Source organism: Trachinotus anak, unplaced genomic scaffold (genome assembly GCF_046630095.1).
Source record: "Trachinotus anak isolate AG129_WGS33_773 ecotype Australia unplaced genomic scaffold, CSIRO_AGI_Tana_v1 ptg000024l, whole genome shotgun sequence".
NCBI classification, from domain to species: Eukaryota; Metazoa; Chordata; class Actinopteri; order Carangiformes; family Carangidae; genus Trachinotus; species Trachinotus anak.
The window spans coordinates 8,901,994-8,928,053 of NW_027273875.1; the positions used below are offsets into that span (position 1 = coordinate 8,901,994).

At 38.5% G+C, this 26,060-nt stretch overlaps 1 protein-coding gene and 2 long non-coding RNA genes across 4 annotated transcripts; 1 reads left to right on the forward strand and 2 right to left on the reverse strand.

Annotated features, from left to right (window-relative positions):
* Positions 1-292: 292 nt before the first annotated feature.
* Positions 293-1,262, reverse strand: LOC139608015 (uncharacterized). Its single transcript, XR_011684938.1, has 2 exons — positions 1,174-1,262; positions 293-1,025 (listed from the first exon to the last, which is right to left on the reverse strand). It is a non-coding gene; the product is annotated as an uncharacterized lncRNA (long non-coding RNA).
* Positions 1,263-4,735: 3,473 nt separating this feature from the next.
* msna (moesin a) lies at positions 4,736-22,643 on the reverse strand. The gene is made up of 13 exons (XM_071461231.1): positions 22,346-22,643; positions 13,896-13,979; positions 13,004-13,099; positions 12,610-12,884; positions 12,426-12,509; positions 11,822-11,968; positions 11,594-11,690; positions 11,331-11,494; positions 10,794-10,924; positions 10,507-10,667; positions 10,290-10,382; positions 7,933-8,163; positions 4,736-7,461 (listed from the first exon to the last, which is right to left on the reverse strand). The coding sequence occupies exons 1-13, from the start codon at positions 22,355-22,357 to the stop codon at positions 7,297-7,299; spliced, it is 1,740 nt and encodes a 579-aa protein (XP_071317332.1). The 5' UTR covers positions 22,358-22,643; the 3' UTR covers positions 4,736-7,296.
* LOC139607905 (uncharacterized) lies at positions 22,015-25,791 on the forward strand. 2 transcript variants are annotated; one of them, XR_011684916.1, is made up of 3 exons: positions 22,015-22,160; positions 22,594-22,820; positions 24,126-25,791. It is a non-coding gene; the product is annotated as an uncharacterized lncRNA (long non-coding RNA). The 2 variants fall into 2 exon arrangements; XR_011684915.1 differs by having other exon boundaries at positions 22,594-25,791.
* Positions 25,792-26,060: the final 269 nt, after the last annotated feature.

The window sequence follows — 26,060 nt, forward strand, 5'->3', positions numbered from 1 at the left end:
GAGGCTCTGGGGTCAGCGTATATTGTATCGGGCTGTTTTCTTCTACCGTGCATGTTGATGAGGTCGCAGTCTGATTTTCACTTGTGAAACTGACAAGACATGTGGCCTCACATGTTGGTAGAGACAGGACCCTTTCATCAAGGCTGACAAAATATTAAAGAAAATACCTAAACGGTTGACAGATCTGCAGTTTTCTCTATGGGTATTCATCACTTGTCTTTGCTGAAGTAGAGAATGATCACGCATTGACACTTTTTCCAGTACGTGGATTTGATCTTACACCAAAAAAAGATCAAGACAAGCACTTTTATTTTTGCTCATTTACATCACAGTCATATTGTATATGACACTCAGACATCATATGTATGTTGTTATGGGCTTTGAACTGCATTTTTTATGAAGTTATTTCAACCTCTATAGCCATCTAGATGCACAATGTGTTATGGAAATCTGAAAATAATAACAATATGTGTATGTTCGGGTGAGATTTTTGTTGACTGTGCTATGAGCCTAGAAAAAAAGAGACTGAAAAAACACCAGTTGGTTCAAGCTTTTTTTTTTTTTTTTTGTCAATAACATAAACATATTAGCATCTCTTTGAAGACTTGTTGATTCATGAATTACAGATACATAGATTCTTGTGGAATAAACATGTCTGTCTGTAAGTAAATGTGTAAGAGGAATTGGTCAGGACTTGCTAAATGTTGTACAGTTGTTTGGAAAATTCAAAGATTTTGTCTATCCTCACCATTAACCACTGTAAACCTTGTTCCTTATCCATTTCCTCAGAAGAGTCACATTTTGAGCCTCTTGCCTTGGAGCTTTCAGTTTACGTGGTGTGTAGATCCTCCTGTGGAGTTGGCTGGTCAGTCTGTGGAGTAACCCAGGGTGACCTTGAGTTGTAGACAAGTGACACCTCACTTGGGGTATTTGACAAACTGACACTCACTGATACAGAGTGTCCAACTCAGCTTGTCAAATACACTAAGTGGGGGGCCTGATCTCCCACAAAATCAAAGATGGCTCTGCAGAATAAATGAACAAGACACTGGTACCAATCAAGCAACACACAGGACCAAATACAGAGGAATGCATTGTACATATATATCTTTTTACATAAAGATGTTGTTTTTCTGTGCTCAACATTTTAGAAATTAGAAGCCAGTCTGTTACCTGTTGATGTTGAAGCAGACGAGTCCGAGTGCAGAGCTCTTCTTTCCTCTCACAAGAGTTCACAATGATGACACTGCGCACAAGACATTTCGTTTGACCATTAAGCGTCAAAGCTGAAAAGAGGAAGTCAAAACAAGGAAGATAACTGCAAAGCTAGCGCTCAGGAAATATGTGGAAATAAAGTGTCAACATGTCATGGTTGTGAAATGCCGTTGAAGGCTCTCGTGGCTCGTAGTGTTTGAGATAATGGTTTGCTGACACTTATTTGTCAGTTTTGTTCGTCTTTTGTGGCATACTTGTGTTCTCACTATTGTGCTCAAAAAATGTTCGTGGACCTGTATGTATATGGGTTCATTGTAGTTCATAGGTTCATAGTATTGAAAATCAAGGAAGTAGCAACCTCTCATGTCAGATTTAGTTCACTACATTTTAAGGTTAAAGTTGCACTTAAGAGCAGTCTGAATACTATTGGATGAGATTTGTACCTTGGGGCTTCTATATGATCATGATCTTGAGTCAGTATCTCCATCAATGATAATGTCAGCAACATTTTCCTCTAATTTTAGAGCATGCTTCCTCCTGCTCCCTTAACCATCACTTTTCCTGCACCAAGGACAAGCGTCAGTATTTAGTCTGCACTGCTGATTGGTGGTCCATCTGTCAGTTTACCACCCCTCCCTCTGTGCAGGAAAAGCCACAAGGAGCCAGGCAAAAAAAAAAAAAAAAAAAAAAAAAGACTAACATCTGTTTTTTCCAACAGCATACATGTGGTGGGGAGCATCGCTTTACTTTAACACAGAGCCCCTAACAACATCCTGTCAGTCTATGTAACCAGCCCACCCAGTACCCAGCCCCTGCAATTATTTCATAATGTCTGGACTCCCCAAGGAAGACACTGTAAAAGTTATCATCACTTTTTATTGCCAGACAACAACCAGAATGTACTAGGTACCATAATGTGTAACTTCCTCATGTCACTCTGGACCAATACACCGTGAATAACTCACTCGACTTCCCTCTATGCCTACAACTGTACTGTACTTGATTTACAAGGTGACTGGGCATTGAATGCACTGTATACCAACTGTTTGAGTGGGCTGTTGTTTTTGTGGAGGCTCAGCTGTTTCAGTGAATCTCTATGTACCAGCCTAATCAAAATGTTCTGCCAATCAGTGTTCTTTGCAGAAGGAAACATCAAGGCCACAGGGATACAGGAAAGAAAAAGACTGGCAGTGATGAGCCCAGACAGCTGGGAAAAGCCAAAGCAGGGAAAAGGCCTAAACTGAACTTGATATTAAATAACAACTCCCACCACAGCTGTGAGTGCAGTGTGGGAAGTAACTACAATGCATCTTTAGCTTCTACCTCATTACATCAGTGTATGACAACATACACATACACAGAAATGCACACAGCCCTGTATGTGAACTGAATGCTGAGGTCTAAAATCCTGTCTCTCATGCAGAAGATGTGCAGATGTACAAGTACCAGCGATCGACATCTCTAAAGCAAAGTGAATGTTCCTGGATGGTCATGGTATACAGCAGCATAGACTATGCTGCTGCTATTTTAAAAGTGCAGCCTTAAGAGGATGTTTCACTCTTTCAAATATCTAGTGTGCTTGTGTTTGATACTTTCTCAGATAACTGCCAGTGAGTCTAAAGTCAAATCGTGGCACTAACCCTCCATACCTGCAAGAGAGGTTGCAGAAAAAAAGCTCCTTTAAATGAGTTATTAGTCACTTATATGTTTTCTTCCAGAGAGCTTGACAGGAGGACTGATATCACTCTTGTATCTGTGTGATAAATATAAAGTTACAGCCGGCAGTTGGTTATCTTAGGGGGGGGAACAGTTAGTCTGTCAAAATAGCAAAATCCACCCACCAGTATCTCTGAGGCTCACTATTAAACATGCAGACACATAGTGGGTTTTAGAGGCGCTGGTAGGTGGATAATGATACCTGACACAGCCCGGCCAGCTGCTTCCCTGTTTCCAGTCTCCAGCAAAGTTAAGCTAACCGTCTGCTGGCTGTGGCTTCATATTCAGAGTACAAAAATGAGAGTGCATTTATTGCCAATTTTGAACAGTTCCTTTCAAATCTGCCAACAAAATGGCCGCAGCAGTTTCAGCCCTTTTAAAACACGTTTCCTCAGATTGTACCAGTGCACAGTGCTGTGAGTTAAGAAATCCAGTCGTTAGACAAAATCCCTGTTTCACCATATTTAGAACAAGGTATCTGAAAACCTGGAAAGTGGGTAATACAGGAAGAGACATGAATGTAACATGAAGAAGAATAAAGTGAGGAAGCAGGGCGGGTTGTTTGCTGAGTCCTTCTATGTAAAACACTGAGGTATCTGCTGTGAGTTTTGTTCGCATTGTAACTATCATGGCGGCTTATCTTCAAGTAACAGCTCAGAGTGTGAGTCATTTCAACACCCCTTTCAGGCCACTAATACCACACATATAGGGGAAGTTGGAGATGAAAAAACATGACCTCCCTTTAGTGTTGAGAAAGAGATGGCTGATTTTCATCAAGTAGTTAAACAAGAATTAACTGAATTTCCTATTGCAAAAATAGCTGAATTCTTACCACCTTAACTTATTTGGTGAAATACACCACAAGCAGAAGAGGGAAGTGTTGCCTTCATACTGGAATTATTTTTCCACTGTTTTTCATTTAATATATGATATAATAATATAATGTTATGAGAAGTTGAAAGTTGTTGAACTTTCAGCTGGAAGGAGCATGTGGTTGTGGAAATGTGCTCTTATTTAGGTAGACAAGGCAGATGCTGTCTGCACTCTGCACCCAGATTTAAACTGCCGATCAGAGAGGTTTTTTATCTGCTTACCTGTCAGTCACTGGGTTTATTATATACCAGTATTTGGGTGTTGAGTCTAAACCTGAATGCTCCAAGTGGGATTTCAAAAATGTATGTGACACTATGTGGCACTTGAGTCTTTTTCAAAGAGGGAAAATCATCTCTGTGCATAGTGTTAACCATTGTGTTTGCAGAAAAATAATTTGCATTTTGTGAGGTTTTGCATAGTTTGCTATGAAGCCATGTTTTAGAGATTTTAATAGTTGGTTGTGGTAGTTTCAAAGCTATTCTAAGTTTGCAGACATAACTTTAAAAATCAACCTCAATGCTGCATTTCTTTTAGTTAAGTTCTTGAACTGAAGTTCTTTAAACACACTATGTAGCACTATGTTCACTACTGATTAAATTACTTTGCAATTCTAAGAAACCAGGGATCACTGACTAAATTGATGTGAATAAGCTGAATCAATTTCATATTGGTGCCATGTCACCCTCATTGGAGACTGAGGGTAAAGTGCCACCATGTGGCTCATTGCAAGACTGCAACTAGAAGCTTGTGAACCACAAGGCCAAAAGCAGATGAGTGATTGCTGTGGAGTAATGTAGAGATATCAATATATTGCGTGGATGTCAAGATAAACCTAAATCAACATCTGAGACATCACATAAATGAAACCGTTTTCATTACTTCACATATCACAGATATAGCAGCAGTATTAGTAAAATGCAGGAGAAGAGGAGGCAGTTTAATCTGATTTTTATTCATTTGTGAAAGGAAGACTTTAAGCAGCAAGATCTGATGAATAACCTGGGCAAGGCACTGTCCGTCAATTTACAATATTAATTATGTTTCAGTCCTTTTTGCTTCAAGACAAGATATTGAGTAGCATCTTTTAATACATTTCTTTTTCACACATGATGACTTGAGTTCAAATTGTACTTGATTCTTAAAGGAAGGCTGTCAATACATGGTGCTTCAGGTAGAACATTCAGTGCAGCATAATTAAAGTTACTGTCAAAGGCATGGAAAGGTATCCAAAATCCAACAACTGCATTTTTATATTTCATGGCAGATACAAGAACTACACGCAACAATGGGCAGAGACACAGTATATCAAAATGCATCTTGGTACAAATGACAAATGTTCATTCAATAACAGACGTAAAAATAAAATAAAAAGAAATATTTATCACTAAAATGCATTTACTTTGAACTTAATAGTGTAAATAAATCTTTGAAACACTAATTTCTAAAAATCTATGAACAAGCAAAACCCTCTGCATGTCTGATTGCAAAAATGTAATGGCACAATAAAGTAAGTTACGTTCATTTCTATGCAAAATGATTTGGCCTGGTTTAAATTTCCATTCATGGTATATAGCCTGCCTTTAGCAATATACCATTAATAGTAATTCCTGTAGCATCTGGCTTTCATTCGTCCTATCATAGGCTTTTGGGTGTTGCTTGTTCCTGAAGCTTACAACTACAGCAGTGAGCTGTTTAATTAGTTAACAACAAAATACTATTTTCAAATGCACTTCATTTTGAACAAAAACTGTCCTTGACAAGTACTTGTATAATACAAAAATATCCTCAGAGGTGTCCTTTTTTGCACCTTACATCATTTTATCATATCTGAAAAATCCCAATTACAAAATACACAAATGTAGTTAAATACATACAGTATATCAATAATCAATAATGCATGCATTGGAAATAGTGCCCGTCTGGGACAGTACATATGCTGTGACTCATCTTTCAAAAGTAAACTTTCCAGTGCATGTTTAATGAAATTATTTTTATTTTATGCATCAAATTCTAGGAAGATTTTGTAGAAAAAAAATGTTCTCTTCAGTGAAGAAAACACACGACCAAGCAGGTCAGATTAAAACCCAAACTTTCACCTTTACTGAGAAATTCACTGGCATTTGCTGACTCACAAAAGCCAACTTGAAATGTGATAATTACAGTGTAATTCCTTAAGCTCTACTGGTTACGTTGATAGCAAAAAAGTGTATTTTGATGATCGAACAACATCTTCACTGATGGCCAGAGTTAAAAATTAAAAGAAGAGGCATAAAACTAAGATAAAACACTTTAAGGTACAGTAAAAATAACTTCAAATATCCTATAAACTGAAATGCTGAACTGAGCTGAAGATGAAGCCAATTTACACCTCATTTAAAAAAAAAGTGGGTTGATGTGGGCTGTGTAGATACAGAATATGCATTATATTTATTTGATTTTGGAGGAAAAATGTCAGCCTTAGTTCTTCAGTGTATGCAGGCAACAAAAAACATCACCGAGCCACTTTCTTTTTTATGGTGCATAAGAAAGAGTTAAATTGTGGACAATACATTTAAATTTTAAATTGAAAGATGGTTTCAAAAAATTGTACATAGCAATAGAAAAAGATGTGAAGCTTAGGTTTCTTAGTTTTCTTTTAATGCTATTTTAAGTTCATTTAGTCTACAATTAAGGGTTTTTCATGCAGATTTGAAAAGAAATAAGAAATCCATGTGCTTGAGCTTTAACAGTAAAATTTACACTGAAACCTTGTAGTTACAAAACTGACTTGAAAACAGACAAAAAAAATCTAAACAAAATTGATCACATTGTGAGTGGGGTGTTAATATGGTTATATTTGTAACAGCTAGCAGATTCTGAAAACAGTCAAATGAAAAGTAAATACATTGTAAATTTACAAAAAGTAATACTGCTCTATGAATGCTCCACGCTGACATTTCAGAGTGATAACATATGTATTTGCTTGTGTAGATTACAGCGCATTTGATTTTAAAACGATGGGCAACACCTCATGGGAGGAATATTATTGTTTGAAAAATCCATTTGTTGTGACAAACTGTTGCATATGTGTACAGCAGAAATATGTTTAAGCTGAAATTTGGATTGGTCTCCGAGTTTTTTTCATTTGAAATCATGATACAAAAATGTGACAGAAATATATAAAGTCTGAAAATTGAAAATTCTAACTCAATGTGTCATGAAATGAGGCGTGAGCCCATTACTAAAATGCTACATAAACCCCTTGTCAGGAATGTACTAATAAAATACAGTATGTCCCTTTTCAACCAGTGACTTGCCTAAATTCAAAGTTAGGAACAATAACAAATGGAATTTTCCAGATCCACATTTCTACATTGTGCTGTGCTTGTGCAGCCATGTCATGTTGTGGATCTGATTTATTTGCGTACAGAGAAAACAGCTTGAGTGAGGCAGGACTGCAGTCCAGGCAGAAAGGCCCAGCTGTATGGGCTTTTGCATTACTGAATGCATACATCACATGCATTCGAACTCATCAATGCGTTGTTTGGTGTTTCCTGACCGGATCTGTCTGAGGGTCTTGTACTTGTCTCGTCCAGCTCGCATGTTCTCTGCGTGGATCATGTCATTCACCGTTTTCTTGGTCTCATCCCGAGCGTTGGCCAACTCTGAGCTCAAAGCCTGGAAATACAGTTATCACAGTATTAATACACCTCACACCACCAACTTATCATGGACATATGAGACTCATTCCTATCTCCTAATATGCAAAATTACTTACAACAATTTTAGTGATTTGCACCCGTTTCTGCACTAACCACATTTTACTTGGCTCAAAATTTAAAATTCCTTCTTTATGATCGGACTCTCGTTACCATTCTCTCTTCTCCTCGATAGATCAAAGTGAAGAGATGATGACTTTTACCTGGTTTCACCTTAGTAATTGTAAGTGTCCCTAATTATTAGTGCATTCACATTATTTGCACTACAACAGTGATGCTGTGTAACTGACATGCTCCTACAAATGGTAGCAACTCAAAAAGTATGTGTGTGTCCTATTAGATTGAAATTCTACAATTATCCTTCTGATCTATCAGTCTAATAGTTTATTGACAGATCTACTGAATCTTGTACAAGAAATCAGAAACTTACAAGTAGATGTTTCTGCAAACGTTCATTCTTCTCAGCCTCGGTCATGCGCTCCTCTTCACTGCGGTCCTTGTACGTGGCAGCAGCTGTGAACTCAGCGCTGGCCTCAGCGCTGCTCTCGTCATTCTCGTCATGCTCGTTCTCTGCGTTGAGAGGCTCCTGAACATGAGCTGACATCACTTTGTTTTTAAGCTCTTCTTTGGTCTTCTCCAGGTCCTCCTGCACCGTGGTGGCCTGAGGAAACACAGAATAATGAGGTGATTATGTGCCTATATTTAAGTTCTGCTACAATTTCGACTACATTGTTAAGAGAAGTAGTGTAACTTGTAAAGACAAGTTTACAAGCAAAAGGCTCTGGGAGGCTTTATCTGTGACGCATTCAAAGTCAACTTGGAACACAACATTTTCACAGCCTCCACCTTGAATAATATGATGAATGGATGCTCTGGGAGTCAGAACTCCAACTTGGAAACTCAGGGCTGAGAAGCTGATGCTCTGACATCACTCACTCGCCATCCACAAAAACTGGTTTCAAATGGGCTTGAATAAACTCTCCTGTGCCTGAACCTGCCTCCTGTGTGATTTTCTTGATGTACCCCACAGATATTTTCACATCTGTTTTGATACTGCTGTGGACCAATAGCTTTGGACTGTTCCTGAGAGTTCTGAATATGACTCCACTGTCTTCACTTCTGTAGTTGGTTGCATTGGTGTTTTGTTTGTTTTTATCTTTAAAAAAAAGTTAAAAAATAAAATAATAAAAAATGAAAGAAAAGAATAAAACTCATCAAATGATGAGTATGTTCTTGGGCTATACTAGTAAATGACATTTGAAATTACTGTTGTGTGTAATATTCTGACTAAATTGACGTAAAATAGTTTGTGACAGCCTCCTCCCTTATCTCTCATTTTTCCTCCTCAGTTTCTTTGATGTATACAATTAAGCTCCGCTGCTGTTACAGATATTCATGTGCCGCCTGCCATAAGAAAACAAGTTTCTTGCCATGTTGATCATTTACATTTGCCTCATTTTGCTACGAGCTCAGAATTTGAGATTTTCAGCTTGGAAATTTCTGACTGCCGATGTGACTCAAACGCAGCATTAGGCACAGTGGCGCTTGGAACTAAATGCTTAAGGCAGCATACTTACAATGCTTAATGCTCTCAGTGACAATGCTAACAGGCTTGTAATGTTTAATCCCGTAAATGTTTACCATGTTCACCACCTTTATTTAGCATGTTAGCATGCTAATTACTCAACTGAAAATGAATCAACTAATCATTTCAACTCTACCATGCTGACTGTACAACATGGTTTCTATTATTTTAGACACTAAAATGACTACAATAAAATTTACACAATCCATTAAATACACTAACAGTCCACTTCAGCCATATTGCATGGGAGGGCAAGTTCTGTTACAAAAGAGAACAACAATTAAAAAGAAAAATGAAACAAACAAAAAAAAACTTTCCATAACATTCCTCACTTACTTAGAAAAGCAGCCTGACTGTTTTTGTCTGGACGAGACTGTTTTTCTTAATTTATTTAATGAAGTGATTTATTTCTATTGCTTTTAATGATTGAACTATACACAGGAAATATCATAGTACTTGTGCTGGTGTTGGAAAATTAGAGCCAATTATGAGTAAGACTGGAATGGCAGTTAAATGTTAGCTAACAGCAATCCTTAATAGACCACAATATCATGAAGGGGCAAAAGAGTTAAACAGGATTTCCCTCACACAAAGAGAGCCGTCACCACCACAAACAGTATGAGTCACACTGCCCAAAAACATGAAGGGGCTGGGCTGGCACACATGCTTTTTACCAAAAAAGTCATGAGGCAAGCTGGGAGCTTTCACCCCTCCCCCAAAAACACACAACAACAGGACCCCAGGAATGTCTGTCCTCACTGCATCACAAGGGAGGGGCTTTGTGATCAGCAGAATATCCAACAGATGCCATCCAGTTTGTATCTATGTTGTAAATGTATAAATGAAACAATAATTTGTGAGATTATTTCATAATATTGAGTCGAGTTTTCACAAATTATTTGTTCATTTATATATTTTACACAATTTATCCATATGATTATTTATTTCATAATGTCTTTTTTAATGTTTTTAATATTAAAAGAGTCCATACTATGGAGGCAAGTAATTTTCAAGGGTTCAAAAGCCTTTCCAAAATGATCCTGTTATTAATCCTTTTTCAATAAAAAGCATTAAACAAACATGCTCTCTTCATGTCATCAGTCCTAATGTTGAGTGTTTATTTTCAAAAACCATAACTGTCATTGCAATCAAATGAAGGTGAGTATTGATTACTACAAAGATAGCAGAAAGTCAGACCACACCTTCTGTTGCCACTGTATTGCCTCCTCTTCCTTCTTCTTTTTGGCATCCTCCAGGAGAGAAATCTTCGAAGTCAGGTCAGCCAACTCCGTGGCCTAAAAGGACGACATTTTCCTTTAACTGTCTCTCTTAATGTTTATATTTAAAGCATCAGAACACAATCAAACCTGTACATCTATTCAAAACGTATGATAAGTGAAATAGGTATTGATAACTGACCAGGTGCTCTTGGTTCTTCATCTGGTTCTGTGACTGTTGCAGCAGTGACATCTTGGCATCCTCAGCACTCCTCAGGTCACTCTCGAGGCGTTCAGCCTCCTCCTGCGCTCGCTTCCTCTCAAGCTCCAACTCCAGAGCCTTCTGTGTTTGCTCCTCCAGCTCTGTGCAGACACACATTCAAACACAGAAAAGTACTACAGGTAAGCATCATGTGGAACAAAAACCCACTGTCACCATTCATTACAGTATGACAACCAAACTTTCTTGAATACTGTCAAGTCACCCACCTTGCTGGGCTTTTTTTGTCTGCTCCTCAATCTGCTTTAATCTCTCCATTAACTCCTCCTTTTCCTTTTCAATCTTTTCCTTTTCCTTTTCTGCAAGTTCTCTTTTCCTCTTTTCATTCTCCAGCAGAGCTCTAATGGAAACAGAGATAGTACACAGAATACAAGACGTATTAGATTCTACAGTAATCAGGTACAGCAGATAACCCCCCCATTTATACACTGAGTATTTAAAAATACATTAGTTTACACATCCCATAACCATCACATACAATGCAGGGCTTCAGTGTTTGAATTAAAGTCTCTATAGCTCCATAGCTGTTGTTGCAAAGAACAAAACTGACCCTCTTGTTGCATGATATATTTTTAAAGCAGGTCATTCTGCTGCAGTATACAACAACTAACTGTGGTCATTAAATGTTTGGTATATTTACATTATTAGGTTATGTCCTTAATTTACTAAATTATTTCAAACATCAGAGGTCACATCGAGTTGTCAAATCTGTGTGCAAAATATTTAAACATTTTTCTGATTCTTACCTTTCCATCTTCTTGTGATTCTTCTCCTCCCGAGCCTGAGCCTTCATCTGCTGCACCTCAATGGTGTCAGGTTTGCGGCGGCGCATATACAGCTCATGGTTGCCCATGCACAGAGCGAGAATGCGCTTGTTGATACGCAGTCTCGGAGCATAGAATACAAAGTCCTAAAACAGCAACATTAGAGGTTTTTATCAGAGCTCATATGTAAACTTGTACAGCGTCTTTAATTGTAACTGACTGTCTGTTATTAAGGGTTTACGTACAGGTGCTTTCTTGTCAATTGGTTTAATGACAAACTTCTTGTCATTGAAGGAAATGTTCCTTATTTCACTCCAAGGAAATCCAATCTTGGGTGTCATTCTGTTGAAGCAAGTGCAAATACAAAAACTCTGGGTCAGCTGGGTTACATTGGACAGGAATTTGTAATATACTGTATAACAATTATACAAAACGTGTAGAATGGTAATTTTTATTATTACACTGTCACTCACTTGTCATTCTGTTCATATATGTTGAGGCCCAACGCGTCCACTCCCAACCACAGTTCTGTTCCTTTCTTATTCTTAATGTTGAAGTAGTTGACTCCATACATCTCAAGGTCTTGAGCTATCTTCAGATACTCCATCATGGATTCCTCTCTGTGCACAAATAAGACATGTCTTTAACTAGCGCTCGCTCACCCTGATCACCACACAGAACTAATCAGACAGCACTGAGGTGAAGGTGGCAGGGATGTGTGAAATGTGGAGCAGCAAGGCTGAAAATAAGCCTTGGCGAGAACAAGACAATGAAGAGGAAAGTTCAAGCTACACATTTTCAAGGTAGTAGATTTAGACTGTGACTCTGTGTTTGCTGAGACCTTTCAATGACCAATGAGTGAAACACTAAGGAGAAATAGTTTGGTAGAGACTCCAGACAGGTAAAACCAGGTGCAATATTCTCCCAAACACACAGATTTCAGTCAGTATTTTGGGGTAAGAGTGTGAAAGATCATCTTGACATAGCATTTATTGAAAAAGCAAGGGGGCAAAGATGTTTCTGTCCTTCAATTGTTTGTATGTGTTCAGGCAAGTGAACATGTGTGCCAGTGGTTACCTAATCATGCCCTTGTGCTCCTCATGCCACACTTGAATCCTCTCCTCCCACTGGTCCTTGTTGAGTTTGTGTTGGTCCAGAACTCTGTGAACATGGGAGGTCAGAGCGTCACAGACACCAGATGAAAGGTGACATCTATCTGACATTACCAACCAGACTGAACTGGTGATGAAACCTGTGTTACCTCTGAGGGAGCAGCTGTTCACTGGACAGATAGCCCGGTGTGTGGACTTCCTTATTGTAGTCAGCATACTTGGCCTGGACTGCGTAGGAGGCCAGGAGGACTGCAGTCTCTGGAGGGCAGTAAATGTCGTCATTTAAGATTCCCTCCTTCACCTGCAGGAAGAACAGTCGCTGTGTGGCGTCCTGGATTAACTCCTCTGACACATCCTCGGGGTAGAATTTGGCACGGAACTTAAACAGCAGCGGGCTTTCCTTCCTCACATCCTGGGCTGTCACCTAAAATAAATCGTGACACGGGTGAGGGGTAGAGGTTATAGTTCTGTAAATAGACTTGAGTTCACTCTTCACAAAGGAGGGAAGAAGAGTGTTGTAAAGGAAAACGATGAAGAGCTCACCTTCTTATTGAGCTTGAGCCATGTAGAGAAACCCTTTGTATCCTGGTATTGGAGTCCAAAGTACCAAACCTCCCGCAGCCCAATGGTCTTAACGACCTTCAAACAGAAGAGCAGAACTATTATTAATGTGCCCTCTCCCCAGCACACTGGCACACTCCACTCCTCACAAGCATCAAAAACGAAAATTATATTTACAAATAATTTTAATCTATATGTGACTGAATATCAATAAAGTATCATTTTAATTTCAATTCTAATTTGATTACTCTATTAATCATTTAAGCCATTCTTCTTAAATGACCTTTGATGACATCACCTCAGAGAAACTGTGATGGACATTTTTCACTATTTTCTGATGTTCTCTAGGCCAAATGATGAATAGATTAATACAAAAAAATAATTATTAGATAATCAATAATGAAAATAATTGCAGCTCTAGTTTTTTCGCACACTTACAAATATCAAATACTACAAATACAAATTATTTTGAGACCTACAGAACAGGAATTTTTTGGAACCAAGAACCTTCAAACATTGCACATGTGATTAAAAATAAATATAAAAATCTAAGTGTGACTGTATTCTCATTTGGTGTCTCATTTGGTCTCCATACACCATAGAATTCCCTTTTCACATCCGCAGCTATGTACTTAGTATGGTAATTACACTGTAGTTACAAATACAACTAACTGCTTATAGTTTATGTGTTTTTGACAGTAACTTGAGGGTTAAAAATACACATTATCACACACAAAACAAACTATTTCTAACAAATAATAAATAAATACAATAACAATGATAACCTCTGCTTCCAGATAAGGTTTGATTCAAAAGTTTGTTAATGTTATTAGAAAGCACATAACAATGGTTACAAGTGAGAAGTTTCTCATACCTGGTCAAAAAGCTGCTTTCCTGTTGTATTGGGCTGAATGGCGAACTCCAGTTCAGCATCCATTGTGGTGACTCTTACACTAATCTGAGGAGGAGAGCAAATTGGAAGAGTGAGCCATTTTTAGATATAGACACCATTTTGGATAGTTCAGTTTGGATCAGTTAAAACATCTTGCATATAACACTGAGCTAAAATCAACCTTGCATTTCTTCATTATTACTCGTGGCATGATCAGGAGATTACTGGCTCTTGTGTCTCAAAGAAATCGATCCATGCTTACTTCTTCGATTATGAATTTGTTTTACGGTTTCAGCAATCACTCTTGTGATTGATTTTAATGACTTAACTTCATACAATTTACACACAACTCGAACATTGGAAAGTCATCCCAATCTGTAGTCAACGCTCAACACTGAAATCCTGGGGAACCATTTGATGTTTAAACTGAATAAAACACCATCTCTTTTTTTTCTTATTTTTTTTTTTTAAAACATATGTACGAAGTGAAATGTTCCCCTCATGCAGGTAAAAAATTATTAAAAGACTTCTACGTATAGAAAATAAAAAGATAATATCATGACATGTAAAAGATATTTGAAGATAAAAGATATTTTGATAATGTGTAGATTTCATAAAGGATCATGTCTTCTGGTTCCACACAGTGTATGACAAATGCACCAATCTGGCTCTGTCTCAGTATAGAACTTATCTGCAGGAAGTAACCACATCCTCTGGTGGCTGGGCCTTGTGAGGCGCTGCTGCTAAACACTGAGCTCTCATGAGAGTCGTCTACATCCTGCCATGTATCAAGCAACCTGTCAGCTTTCTGCTAAGCTATCTGCCTTTGCAGAATGTGACAAAAACCGACTGTGAAGTAGGTTTGTTTCTTCTTCAGGTAACAAACAGTAAGGCATTTCTTATTATTATTTCAGTTTGTGGATTGCACAATTACATGTCAAAAGTTGAATATATTTATTTAACCGCAGAATTCCCCTCAATAAAGAGAATACATGTATTTTTGTACTCAGGAAACTGACTATGTAGGTATTTCTCATTTTGTCTGTCTCTTAGACGTGACGAGAACAGCAGCATGAATGTCTATTGGGAAATAACTGCGCAGGCTGAGGCCCACGCCTGCCCTGAATAACAATGGTATGCATTATTTCCCAGTTGCGGGGCTGATTAGAGTTGCGTTCTTTTCCATTCATGTCAGCAGGCCCCCATTTACTGCCCAGGACACTTGCCCCTCTGTCACTTCCTGTCCTCACCAGCAGTTTGAGTTGGAGAGAGAAACCTACAATCTGGGCCTACACACAGCAGCACAGATGTTTTGAGTCGTCTAGACACAACTCTTTAAACTGACAACTCTGAACTTCGATGAACATTTTTCCATTTATGCAGATGAGAGCTGAGTTCACCCTGCCACCCTGTTGTGGGTTTAAACGGTTTCATTTCCTGAGTCAGAATGGCTAATCTTGCATGAAAAAGGAACTACGCTTATACATTTTTCTGCCTGGTTAGGGTGTGTCTCTCATGGCCAGAATTCAAAAACACTTAGCACACTATTATTAGCACATGCTCAAAAAAACCCTCTCAGGCCCACGTGTCATGTTTCCATGACTTGTTCTTAACTGTTTTTTATTACACCAAAACTTTACTCAACAAATAATTTCCTCAATTTTTAACAAGCTAAACATTTAGCAGGATATCTAAAGTCCAATTTTGCGACAATGTTATAATAATTTGCTTTTCAATAAACAATGGCCTATTGAATGACTTCAGGGATATGTTATTTTAATATCTGCTTTGTCCTTATTCATATGGCTGTGTCCTGCTATGACTACTGGCCACGCATAAATCATAAAGGTATCATTTCCTCTTCTGATAGTATGACTGCCCTTTGATTGATCAAACTAAATCATCACTTCATAGCTTATCACCTAATCAAACATAATGTGATGTTCTCAAGGCAATTATTTATCTCAAAGTGTAATGGGAACATGTTAAGTCCTGCACCACAAAAAGCAGTGGTATAAAAGTTGACTTGCTACTTAAAATATACAGATTCACATCTAGTTTTGAGATAATTGTACAAACTGCCTTGGACTGCGGTACATTATTGGGCATGATAACAAACTCGTCTTCCATATCTTCCATGCCAGAAGCTGTATGAGGCTATACTTGGGCACAGGAGTGCTTTGAGCTAAATGCTAACATCAACATCTTAGTTCAGCATGGTAGCATGCTAAGAGTTGACAAAGAGTACAGTACAGTATGTACAAAGCCTTGTCAAAGCCTTGCTGTTAGCATGGCTCAATGGAAATGGAAAATCCATTTAATTCACAAATCTGCCTAGTAAGTGAAGGACTAGTATCAGTTTAATTAAAGCTCATATAAGTTTTAAAGTTGTAATGCTGAAAATATAATCTGTTGAATTCAAAAAGTCAATGGAAGGTTAAAACTGAAAACATGAAAGCTGTATCACTGCCTGAGAGAGAAAATTAAAGCACCAACTATCATTTGTAGAAATTGTACATGTTTGTTATATAATTATGTCAAGATGAAGAAAATAACCCCAGAGTGAACCCTAAGAAACACCTCAGATTACCTTGCCAGAATCAGGAAGCGAAACTGCTGAGACTCACAAAAAAGGTGTGATTTATATATGCAGAAGAGTCCAGCGCAGAAACTGTGATGGAAATACTGTTTAGCTTATTATTTTTCTCCACTGAGATGCACTTTGATCCAAAATCATATAAGTGGGAACATTCCCTTAATATTCAAAAACATCACTATATACTGTATGTTACAAAAAACCATTTGATGAGGTCATTAATAGTGAAAATATCCACTGAGAACACTTCAGCTCACCACCCTTATATGGCCACACCTGTGTTATCTCATTGTGCTGTTCACAGCCACAATCTCTCTAACCAAAGCCAAGGGAACAAAGAAGTTATCACTAAGTTATTTTGGTGTTGTTTTAAGATGGTCCCTAACACTGGTTAATTTTATGTTACCATGCCTGGTGCCCAGAAAGGTCCAAAACCGCTTTAGGTAAGTGGTCAGTTGAGCACAGCAGCACATCTCATAACAGGCTGTACCACCTCAAAACGACAGACATAATCAGAGTAACAATTCATATGACGGTTGATAAATCTGAGTCACAGATCTGAGTCATGCCATCCTTAACAGTCATACAAGGTCAGCAAATAAGGTCAACAAGTCCTGAACAATGGATCCACCCTGGTTACCACAGCAACCATGCTGAGAACCCACCACTACCTGATTCAAAGCTTATCTGACAAACTGAGGACAGAAACAACACAGAAAAATATATGTTAATTTAGAGACATAAATTAAGAATACAACTAAATTAGCTCATGTTGAACAGTTTTGTTAAAATGTGCAATTAGACTCTACCCTGGTCACTGCCAGCAGCATGCAGTTAACACTTTAGGTAATGCCAAGCTGAATATGAAGTGTGAAAATGTGGGAAAATGTGACGGTGATGACCTATCCTGTGTGAAGCGCAGTATAAAAGCCTTGTTATGATATCGCTTAAAGCTAATAATACAGGGAAAATCATGTGAAAAGGCTTGTGAGCAAGACAACAAGCATGTTTATATCCTCTAAAGACAATGTACAAATATCACCCTCTACTAAAGCACTGACTCTGGAGTAAGCCAGCAGGATAAATATATATGCAGCAAAAAAACACTTTTCTTCCTATGTAAAAGCACGACTTTGATGCGAATGGCCGGTTAAGCAGAGCAAAAATTGCTTGTCGTAATGGGGCTTTATGCAGACAGAAGTTTACAGGAAGAGGGAGGACGGAGAAGAGGATAAGGTTTCTTTCTATGTGGGGGGGCAGTCCATTCAAAGGAGAGAGGTCTTCCAGAACTGTTTCCCACGACCACTGTTTCTTAAATTTATTTAATGTCACTATAAGCATAATGGAATAGCTTACTTGTTTTTAATAAAAACAACCATGACCGTCAGAGACTGTTGCTTCCTCCTCTCCCATCATCTGCAATCTGTTGACTTGTAATGTCTCCAGTTACTGTGTACGTTCACCTGACTTGTCACCAGCTTGCACCACCTGTCCTATGTTTCCCCACTAGTAAAGGTATTTTATCTGCTGGACACTGCTACTCCTTACCAAACTGACTATGTTGCCTGGGCTTTCAAGCACTTGTTGTGCATGTAAGCCTTCATTCTAATGACATATTGGCTTCCCTTTCATTTAAAATCCTGTGTTGTCATAACCATACGCAAAAATATGTAGATCCAATAAGTTAAGATTACACAGCAAATATTTTTTTAGGTATGCCTCCACCTAATACACCAACATAGCTTTTGATTATGAACTTTTCATTACCAAATTTTGTTTTCCCAGAATTGTTTAATCCTGCTACCTGCTCTGTTTGTTTTGTTTTGTGTTTTGGTAGATTCAAGCCCCTATTTTAACAGGTCAGTACAGTATTTACTTAATCAAACTTATTAACTGGGACAAGGCTCTGTGAGGAGTGACTCTGGATCATGAGCAGATTCGGAGCAGGACACAATGTTTACCACACAAACACACGTCCACTGATACAAACCACCAGCCCTTCAGTTTGCAGTTTTATATTGGCTAATGCTCACTGTAGTGCTTTGCTTATTTAATTCTTTTATTATGTACACAGTCTGAGCTTTGCTGACTTGAGGGTTGTACTGGACACTATTAAAATGACAGCCAATTAATAATCATTTATTCGTTTTAAGTTTAAATAATCTACAACATCTAATGGTTATGGTATTTTAGCATCTACAGCAGTAGGTTATGCCCCTGACAAACTATTAGATGATTTAAACTTAAAATAGTTTATACCAATGTTTTGATTCCAACAGCAGCTACAGACATAAACAAGAAATCTGAACAAGCCTATGAGAATAAATCAATAATCAAGCACTTACTTTCAGAAGTTTGATTTTCTCACAACCTCCAAACAGAAAACTTTAAACTACCTACATGTGAAAAACCCCTAAGGTTTTGACTGTAGATTGTCCACCACTTGTGGCTCTACACACTGTTAATCTGCTCTGCTATGTACTCTACAGACCCTTTTAATCCCCTGCTGGAATACCTCTGGCTCTTTCCATTTCACATTTCTCTATGTTAAAAGTTTGGTCGTCCTTACAAGAAAACTGCATCTGTCATGATTTCTACTTTATGGGCTAAAATGGTAAGTTATGCTTCAGTTTTGTGTGATAATAATCATAGTAATACTCTGCTTCTGTATTTGTGGATAGAAGAGTGTTAAGTGTTAAGGTGATTAACATTATTCACCAGTTGTGAATAATGAAAAACTGGTTCAAAAACAAGCTGGTTGTCTCCTGCACTAACACTGCAGTGGTTCTATTGTTAAACCAGAAAGTAGGAAGCTAAGAGAACAAACTATTACAGCAATACAGGTCAGTGAACTGGAAAATACGTATCTTTGTTACAGCATGGGGTCAGATTTTAGCAAGAAAATCAAAATAGAATATTATTTGTGTTTGTTTAGTGCTTGAGAAAAAATTTAATATTATGTAACATGCTTCCTTGATAAAGCAGATAATAATTTGCAACTACAGATTAAAGAAACATCAAAACAATCAAAATGTAGGACTGCTATAGCTCCATTAGGATGTAAAATAACACTTTAAAGACTGACAAACACAGACATACAGCAGGCCCTGTACTAGCTGTGCTGCTGTAATGCAATCTAAAGTGGAGCATGGCATCTGAGGACCACGCTAGGGGAAGCAGGGAGGAGACCAGCTAGACCATGATGTGAAAGTCCATATAAGGCTGCAGGCGAGGAAATTACCAGAAAGGAACTGATGTAAGTGCAGAAACCTTGAGTCACAACATGACTTCCTTGGGAAACTGAAGCACTGCCAAGAGGAGTGCAGCAAAGGCAGAGTTTCACAATAATTATAACTTTTGTGAAACATCAAGGTTTTTGTATAACTAAAACACGGAATAAAAATAAACTATGTTTGAAAAAACAGGGTATCAAAACGGTTAATGAAAAAGAAAAAAATTTAAACCATTAATCTTTTAGTTCTTGAGCCAGCTTGTTATGGATGTGACTAGAAATTGGGAAAACAACTTTCACTGGGTGTGGAATGAGTTTCAGAGTATTTGCTGAATCAGTGTGCTCAGCTTCCTTCTTTCACATGCGTTGTCTATTGCATATTCACATGGCGCAGCGAGGTTCACTAAAGGAAACAGATCACTGAGCGCTGCAATAACAGGTCTGGATTTTAACCATTTCATTGTTGATATCAGCATCCGTCAGGTGTAATGATGTTGGGAAGAGATGATTTCACAATGCAGCAGCTTATACTCTAATGTTTTTTCGGCATTTGCACAAAGGGAACAAAACATCTCCTTTATGGCTCCCTAATTTATATTTCTGTCATTGGCAGCACATCACATGTTGCTCATTAATGAATATAGGCCTTATTGTCTAACTTATCCCACAATCCTTTCCTGTCATCATTCGTTGCCCCTGTTTATTTTGATAAAATCTTGCTACTTCCTCTAGACCATCTATTCTATCTAACTCGTTATCATGTCCTCCACAACAGAACTGCTCTTAACTTGCAGTATCCTCGTGTTTGTGAACTGATCATGACAACTTCTTTTGAGGTCTTTAAGGTCCTTAGCTGTTACTGCTGCTGCAGCTGCTGCACATACAGTACCATAGGCTGATACTCTGGTGTTGTTGAGGCTAACAGCGTCCCAGCTGCACTCTTTAGACATTTGGCACAAGTAAAGGTAAAATACATATCACCATCATAGTAAACACCTGCAGTGAGGAAATATAAGCGTCAGAACATTGGAAAGTCCCCTTCAACTGCAGCTATAGTTTAGCTCCATTTACTACAGTTTATCAACCTTTTATGATACTGATCAATAATGTATCACTGCTCAAATGCACACTGAACATAAGAGTTTTATTAACTAACCTAACAGCAACATTTTTTACTACCTAGCAAATTCCCTCCATAAAAGGTTTTAAATGCTGGCATGATTAGAGGAATTTTCTTTTGGAAAGATGGGGGTAGTACAGGCTTTAAATGCCAGGATGCTATAACTTTTTTTTCTGGTTGACAGCCAGGAAAAATATTGAGGAAGTACTAGCAGAAACAATACTGCAGGAAGAGACCAGGTACAACCCTTGGTATCATTTTTCTTTCTGTTTGTAATTTGAAATCATTCAGGTATTTAATCAGTGAAAGCTCTAAAAAAAAAGACCTAGTATCACAGTGGTTAAGTTACCAGCTGCCCCAAAATATGGGCCTAATGCAAGTACCCTGGGAAGAAATCAGACAAGATGATCTGATGTTGCTCCTTTAAAAATATATATACTGGTTTAATGAATTACTGTCTATATTGTACAAAGATCACCTTCATTACATGGGTCATAAGTGACTCTTTTTGTAGCATAATGTTGCTTTTATTGTCAAAGTGTGTATCACAGCTCATTACAGACTGAGGATAAGAAGGCTGTCCACACACACACGTTCCACTCCCTCTATCATCGTCTTATTTCAAAACCTTTATGCTGAGTCAAAGCCCAACCCACACTTCATCAGGGGCAAACAGAGGAGATGGGGTAGAAATCACTTTCACTTCTGTTTGCCACTGATGAAGGCAGAGCTCAAATGCTGGGCTTTGACTAATCACAGTTTTGTTTGAGCAAAAATAAAGAGTAAAGTCTGTGTGCAGTGAGCCTTTCCCCTCCTCTTTGTTCAGAGCCCATTCACCACCCGCACAAATCTGTCCTCTAGCTCTGGGTGCTGCATTTGATAACGCAGCTTGGAGAGCAAAATCTTGCCCCTCTTTTCCCATCAGAGGCTCTTAGTGCCTCCTGGCGTGCCACCTCCCTGTTTTAAATTTGCCTCCATTAGCTCCAGATCTGGGCAGCACAGCTGGCCTGAGTGACAGCTCAAATCCCTCCTTGTTAGACCTGAGAGAGGGAGGCCTTGGGAGGACTAGCTCGCCTGCTACTGCAGGCCACACGGCGGCTTCAGCTGAAAACCGCCTCCTGAAAACGTGACTTCAGGCTCCTCAGTTGTGGACAAAAGCCCGCAGTCGTGTATTATAGTGAGGTATCAAGCCTGAGGGCCTGGATGAGAGATGTGATTAAAGGCGCTAATTTCAACGAGCACGCCAGCGGGAGCGCGCACACGCACACAACTAACGGAAAGTACAACAATAGTCCTCCGGTGAGTTTGAGAGGATGTAAAGATGGAAAAACACCGTGAAATGTACCGGGGCTAGGTGGTTTCAGTGTGAGTGCTGAGTATTGGTCAGACACTCGGTCCCAATGAAAGCTGTACGGAGATAAAAAGACAGAGACAGAGACAAAAAGACAGATACATGATAACGTTAATGCAGTTTCCAGTCTTACCGTTTTCGGCATCTTTCCTTTTCTTTTACGTCTGGTTCTGTTTTTTTTTTCTTTTTTTTTTTTTTTAAGTTATTAAATCAGACGAGCAGTTAGCGAGACCAACAAAAAACTTTTTCCCATCAGAACAACGGCGCCAAACAAACGCCCTCCTGTCGAGAGGGAACCGACGCTAGTTTTAGCTTGACTGCGATGAGCTGTTTTCAACCGTGCGCTTGAGAAAATATTTTTTCCTTTGTTACGCCTTAAAGTGAAATGGACTGGAGCTTGATTTCCTGCTAACGGTACCCCTGCCTGCAAAACCACACCCAGGCCGATGACAGGACAGCAGCCAGCCAGACCGAGAGAGAGGGTTCAGCCCTGCAGACTCCGCCCGCGGCAGCCGCATCATCATGGCCGCGGCTCGCTTCACTGCCGTCAGCCTCAAAGTTCAGCAGCACTCCCGCCCTCAGCAGACACGGTACACACCAAACCCCAGGTAATGCTTCCTCAGAATAACTAGGATGCTTTTAAAAATATGAGAAGGCTGCAGCAATATGGGTTTTTTGTTGTTTTTTTTTGTTTGGTTTTTTTTTTTTGTTTTTTTTTGGACACCACATCACTTCCGTTAAAGCAACAACACAAGGCGAGTTTATTTATATAGCACCGTTCAGACATAAGCCAGTTCAAAGTGTTTTACAGAGGCATGGAAACACATGGAAATAGAACACTTTAAAAACAATAAAAACAACTTTGAATAAATGAGATAAAAATATTTGGATATTCGCAGGCCAATGGAGAAGTGCAATTACATTTTAGAAAGTAAATAGTGGAGGTGCAGGCTTTTTAAAGGGTCTTTGCAGTTTGCTAGCAGCTATCACAAATTATATATGAGGTAATAATCATAAAATTCCAATAAGTTTGAGAGAAAAACTTAGACAGGCTGACTAATTGTAGCCTACTTGGCATGCACTTCAGCTTAAGTACATATTCCTAATCAATGTATTTGTTTTTTCATTTAAAATTAAGGTGTCTTATCACTTCAATACCTTATGTACTGTACGTATCGTGAAAATCTTAGTTGTCACTGTGTGTCTGTGCATAGCCGTACATCCTGGTTGGCTACATCTAGTTTTTCAATCAATTTCAGTGCATTTAACCCACATAAATAAAGTTAATTCAGTGGGTAGTGCAGTCGTGGTGGGCCCAGTACAAATGCACAGCAAGGATATTACACAGGGTTTGAATCAAATATGACATTTACGTCAGTGTGTTAACCACATTTTTAAGTAATTACATGAGGAAGGACACAATAATGCATGGACAAGAACTTTTAACACTGAGGTAACTTAATCACAGTTTCACTTCTATAAAGCTGGGTCACATTAGGTTGAATGTAAGTCAGCAGTTGTCAGCTGTAACAGCTTTTTACACAAGGGTGTAGGTTTGGTCTCAGAAGAGTGGTAGTTGGAGGTGGGGGTTCTTCGACAAACAAATACAAGCTATAAGTAATATAATTTTTTTCCCCATTTCTGTTTTTTATCACCTAAAAAAATGATGATTACATTTGTTACCATGCTTTCTATAATGTTAGTTTAGAATAAAGAGAGACCTGACACTTTAAATAAATGATTTGTTATTTTCTTATGTAAAAATGTTTGACAAGAAAAATCCAACCAACAAAAATCCACTGTCAACACTGGACCTTTATACTCCATAAATAATGTTTTATTTCTGGTGTTCTTGTGTCTTTTCAGGAGAATTATCTAAATACAAACAGATAAATGAATTCTTTTTCTCCTAGAAATGTAAAGGAGTTTTTTCAGCCCTGAGTCTGGTCTTCCTCAACTAGCTGCATTCAGACCCAGCAACCTTCACTATGGCAGAAGGGTATGTTGCCTGAGAGGCTAAATCCTGGGCCAAAAAGGTCTGCAAAACACTCTACTTTTTGTAAAGCTTAAATGCTGTGAAGGCACAGTAATAACTTAAAGCATTTTGACATTTTCACATTCAGCTCAGAGCTTTTCCTATCTGGATTTTGATAGTTGGACAGTAGGAGGACATGCTGTAGTGGTCTGTTAATGAATGAATCAAAGGCAGAACATGAAATCTTATTCCCGTTGAACTTGCAACCACGCTGTCATATGTGAAGCAGAAAGACACAACTAACCACACTCTCAAGCCAAAACAGCAAAAACAGGTGGTATGTCACGTGAAGCACAGACAAACTACAACAGTAATGTAGGAACTACCCAACCAGTTATGACACACATTTACAGTAGGAATGTGGTACTGCTAACTAGTACTGCTAACTAGTATTCGGTTTATAACCAAAGTTGAAGCAGAAATAACAATAGCTCTTTTCATTAAATGGTGCTATATTTTGTTGAACTAATGTGGTGGAGATAATTACTCTGACTACACACTTTACCAATGGTGTTAGTAATTGTAGTGTTGGCAAAAAAATCCAGGCACTGCACCAGAAAATTCCAGCTGGGCGGTGTGATGACCGGGGCGGCAGTGGAGTATAGTGTGATGCTAAAGTTGTTTTCATGGTTATCCAACCGTTCTGTGACCTCTCGTGCCCTGTCGATGGATAAATATCATCCTGGAAACTCCACCTCGATGAGGACACAAATACTTCTTTAAAACACGACCCAGATCACTCAGAATAGCTTTGTGTTTTCTTAAATTTACTTTGCTCTGTCAGGGGTTCAGCTGGCCTAAAGTGTGTCACATAACATTTCCCTCACCATAACAGAGTGAGTCCATACTGTTTCAACATGAGAGACAAGGCTTCAGGCCTTTTGACTTTTTGTTGTGCACTCCAGATGGAGCATTGTGACTCATCTAACCATATTTTTTCCCCACTGCTCTGTAAACCAAAATGTGTCTTCTTCATACCACTTCACTGATGAAAACACATTTTTGTGTGTGTAGAATAGATGCTGTATAACTCTGTCACAGCATCTGTCTCTGGCTGCTCTGGATGAAAACTCATGCTTGCTCACACCAGACTGAGAATTTGTGGTCAACACTGTCAAGCTGAGTTGCCTGCCTTCTTTTCTCTGCAGAATGATTGTAGGTCATCACAGTTAAGGCACAAAAAATGTTCTCCACAGCAGCTCCAAGCTGATGATGTGTTATTCTGTTTCCTTTTAGCTTCTCTTAAGCTCCAGCCTTAGCTAAATCTTCTACTCCTGCTACACATGCTCCAAGGCACAAAGGTATTTTGTTCATGTTGACTGACTCTGTCCAGCATTTTTATTCATGTAATTTTCAGTTTGTGTACTTGATGAAAGTTTAGGATTTAGTCTGAATGTGGCCCGCAACATGTGTATTGTTGTTATTATTATTATTTTCTGTTTGTTTTTTGCATATTTTAATTTCCAATCAATATATATATTAAAAAATGAGCAACAGAAATATAATATGTTTCAAGTTTTCTGCTATGAAAAAAACCCCAAAAACTAGAACTTCAAGCAGTTATGAACGGGGTCCAAGCCCCCCACTCTCTACATCATGCATACCAATTTTTGTACAAATCTGAGCAACTGTTACATGTAAATGTCCGATTTACATGTATTGTCCGATTAGTGCCAAATTTGGAAGACAGACTGTGAATGGAGTATGTAAAGTAACATTTTCTTTGACAGAGATTTGCAACAATATGTGTTTTTTAGGTCATTAAAAATATTTTCTTGCTCATAACTTGGGAATTTTTATAGTGCAAAAATTA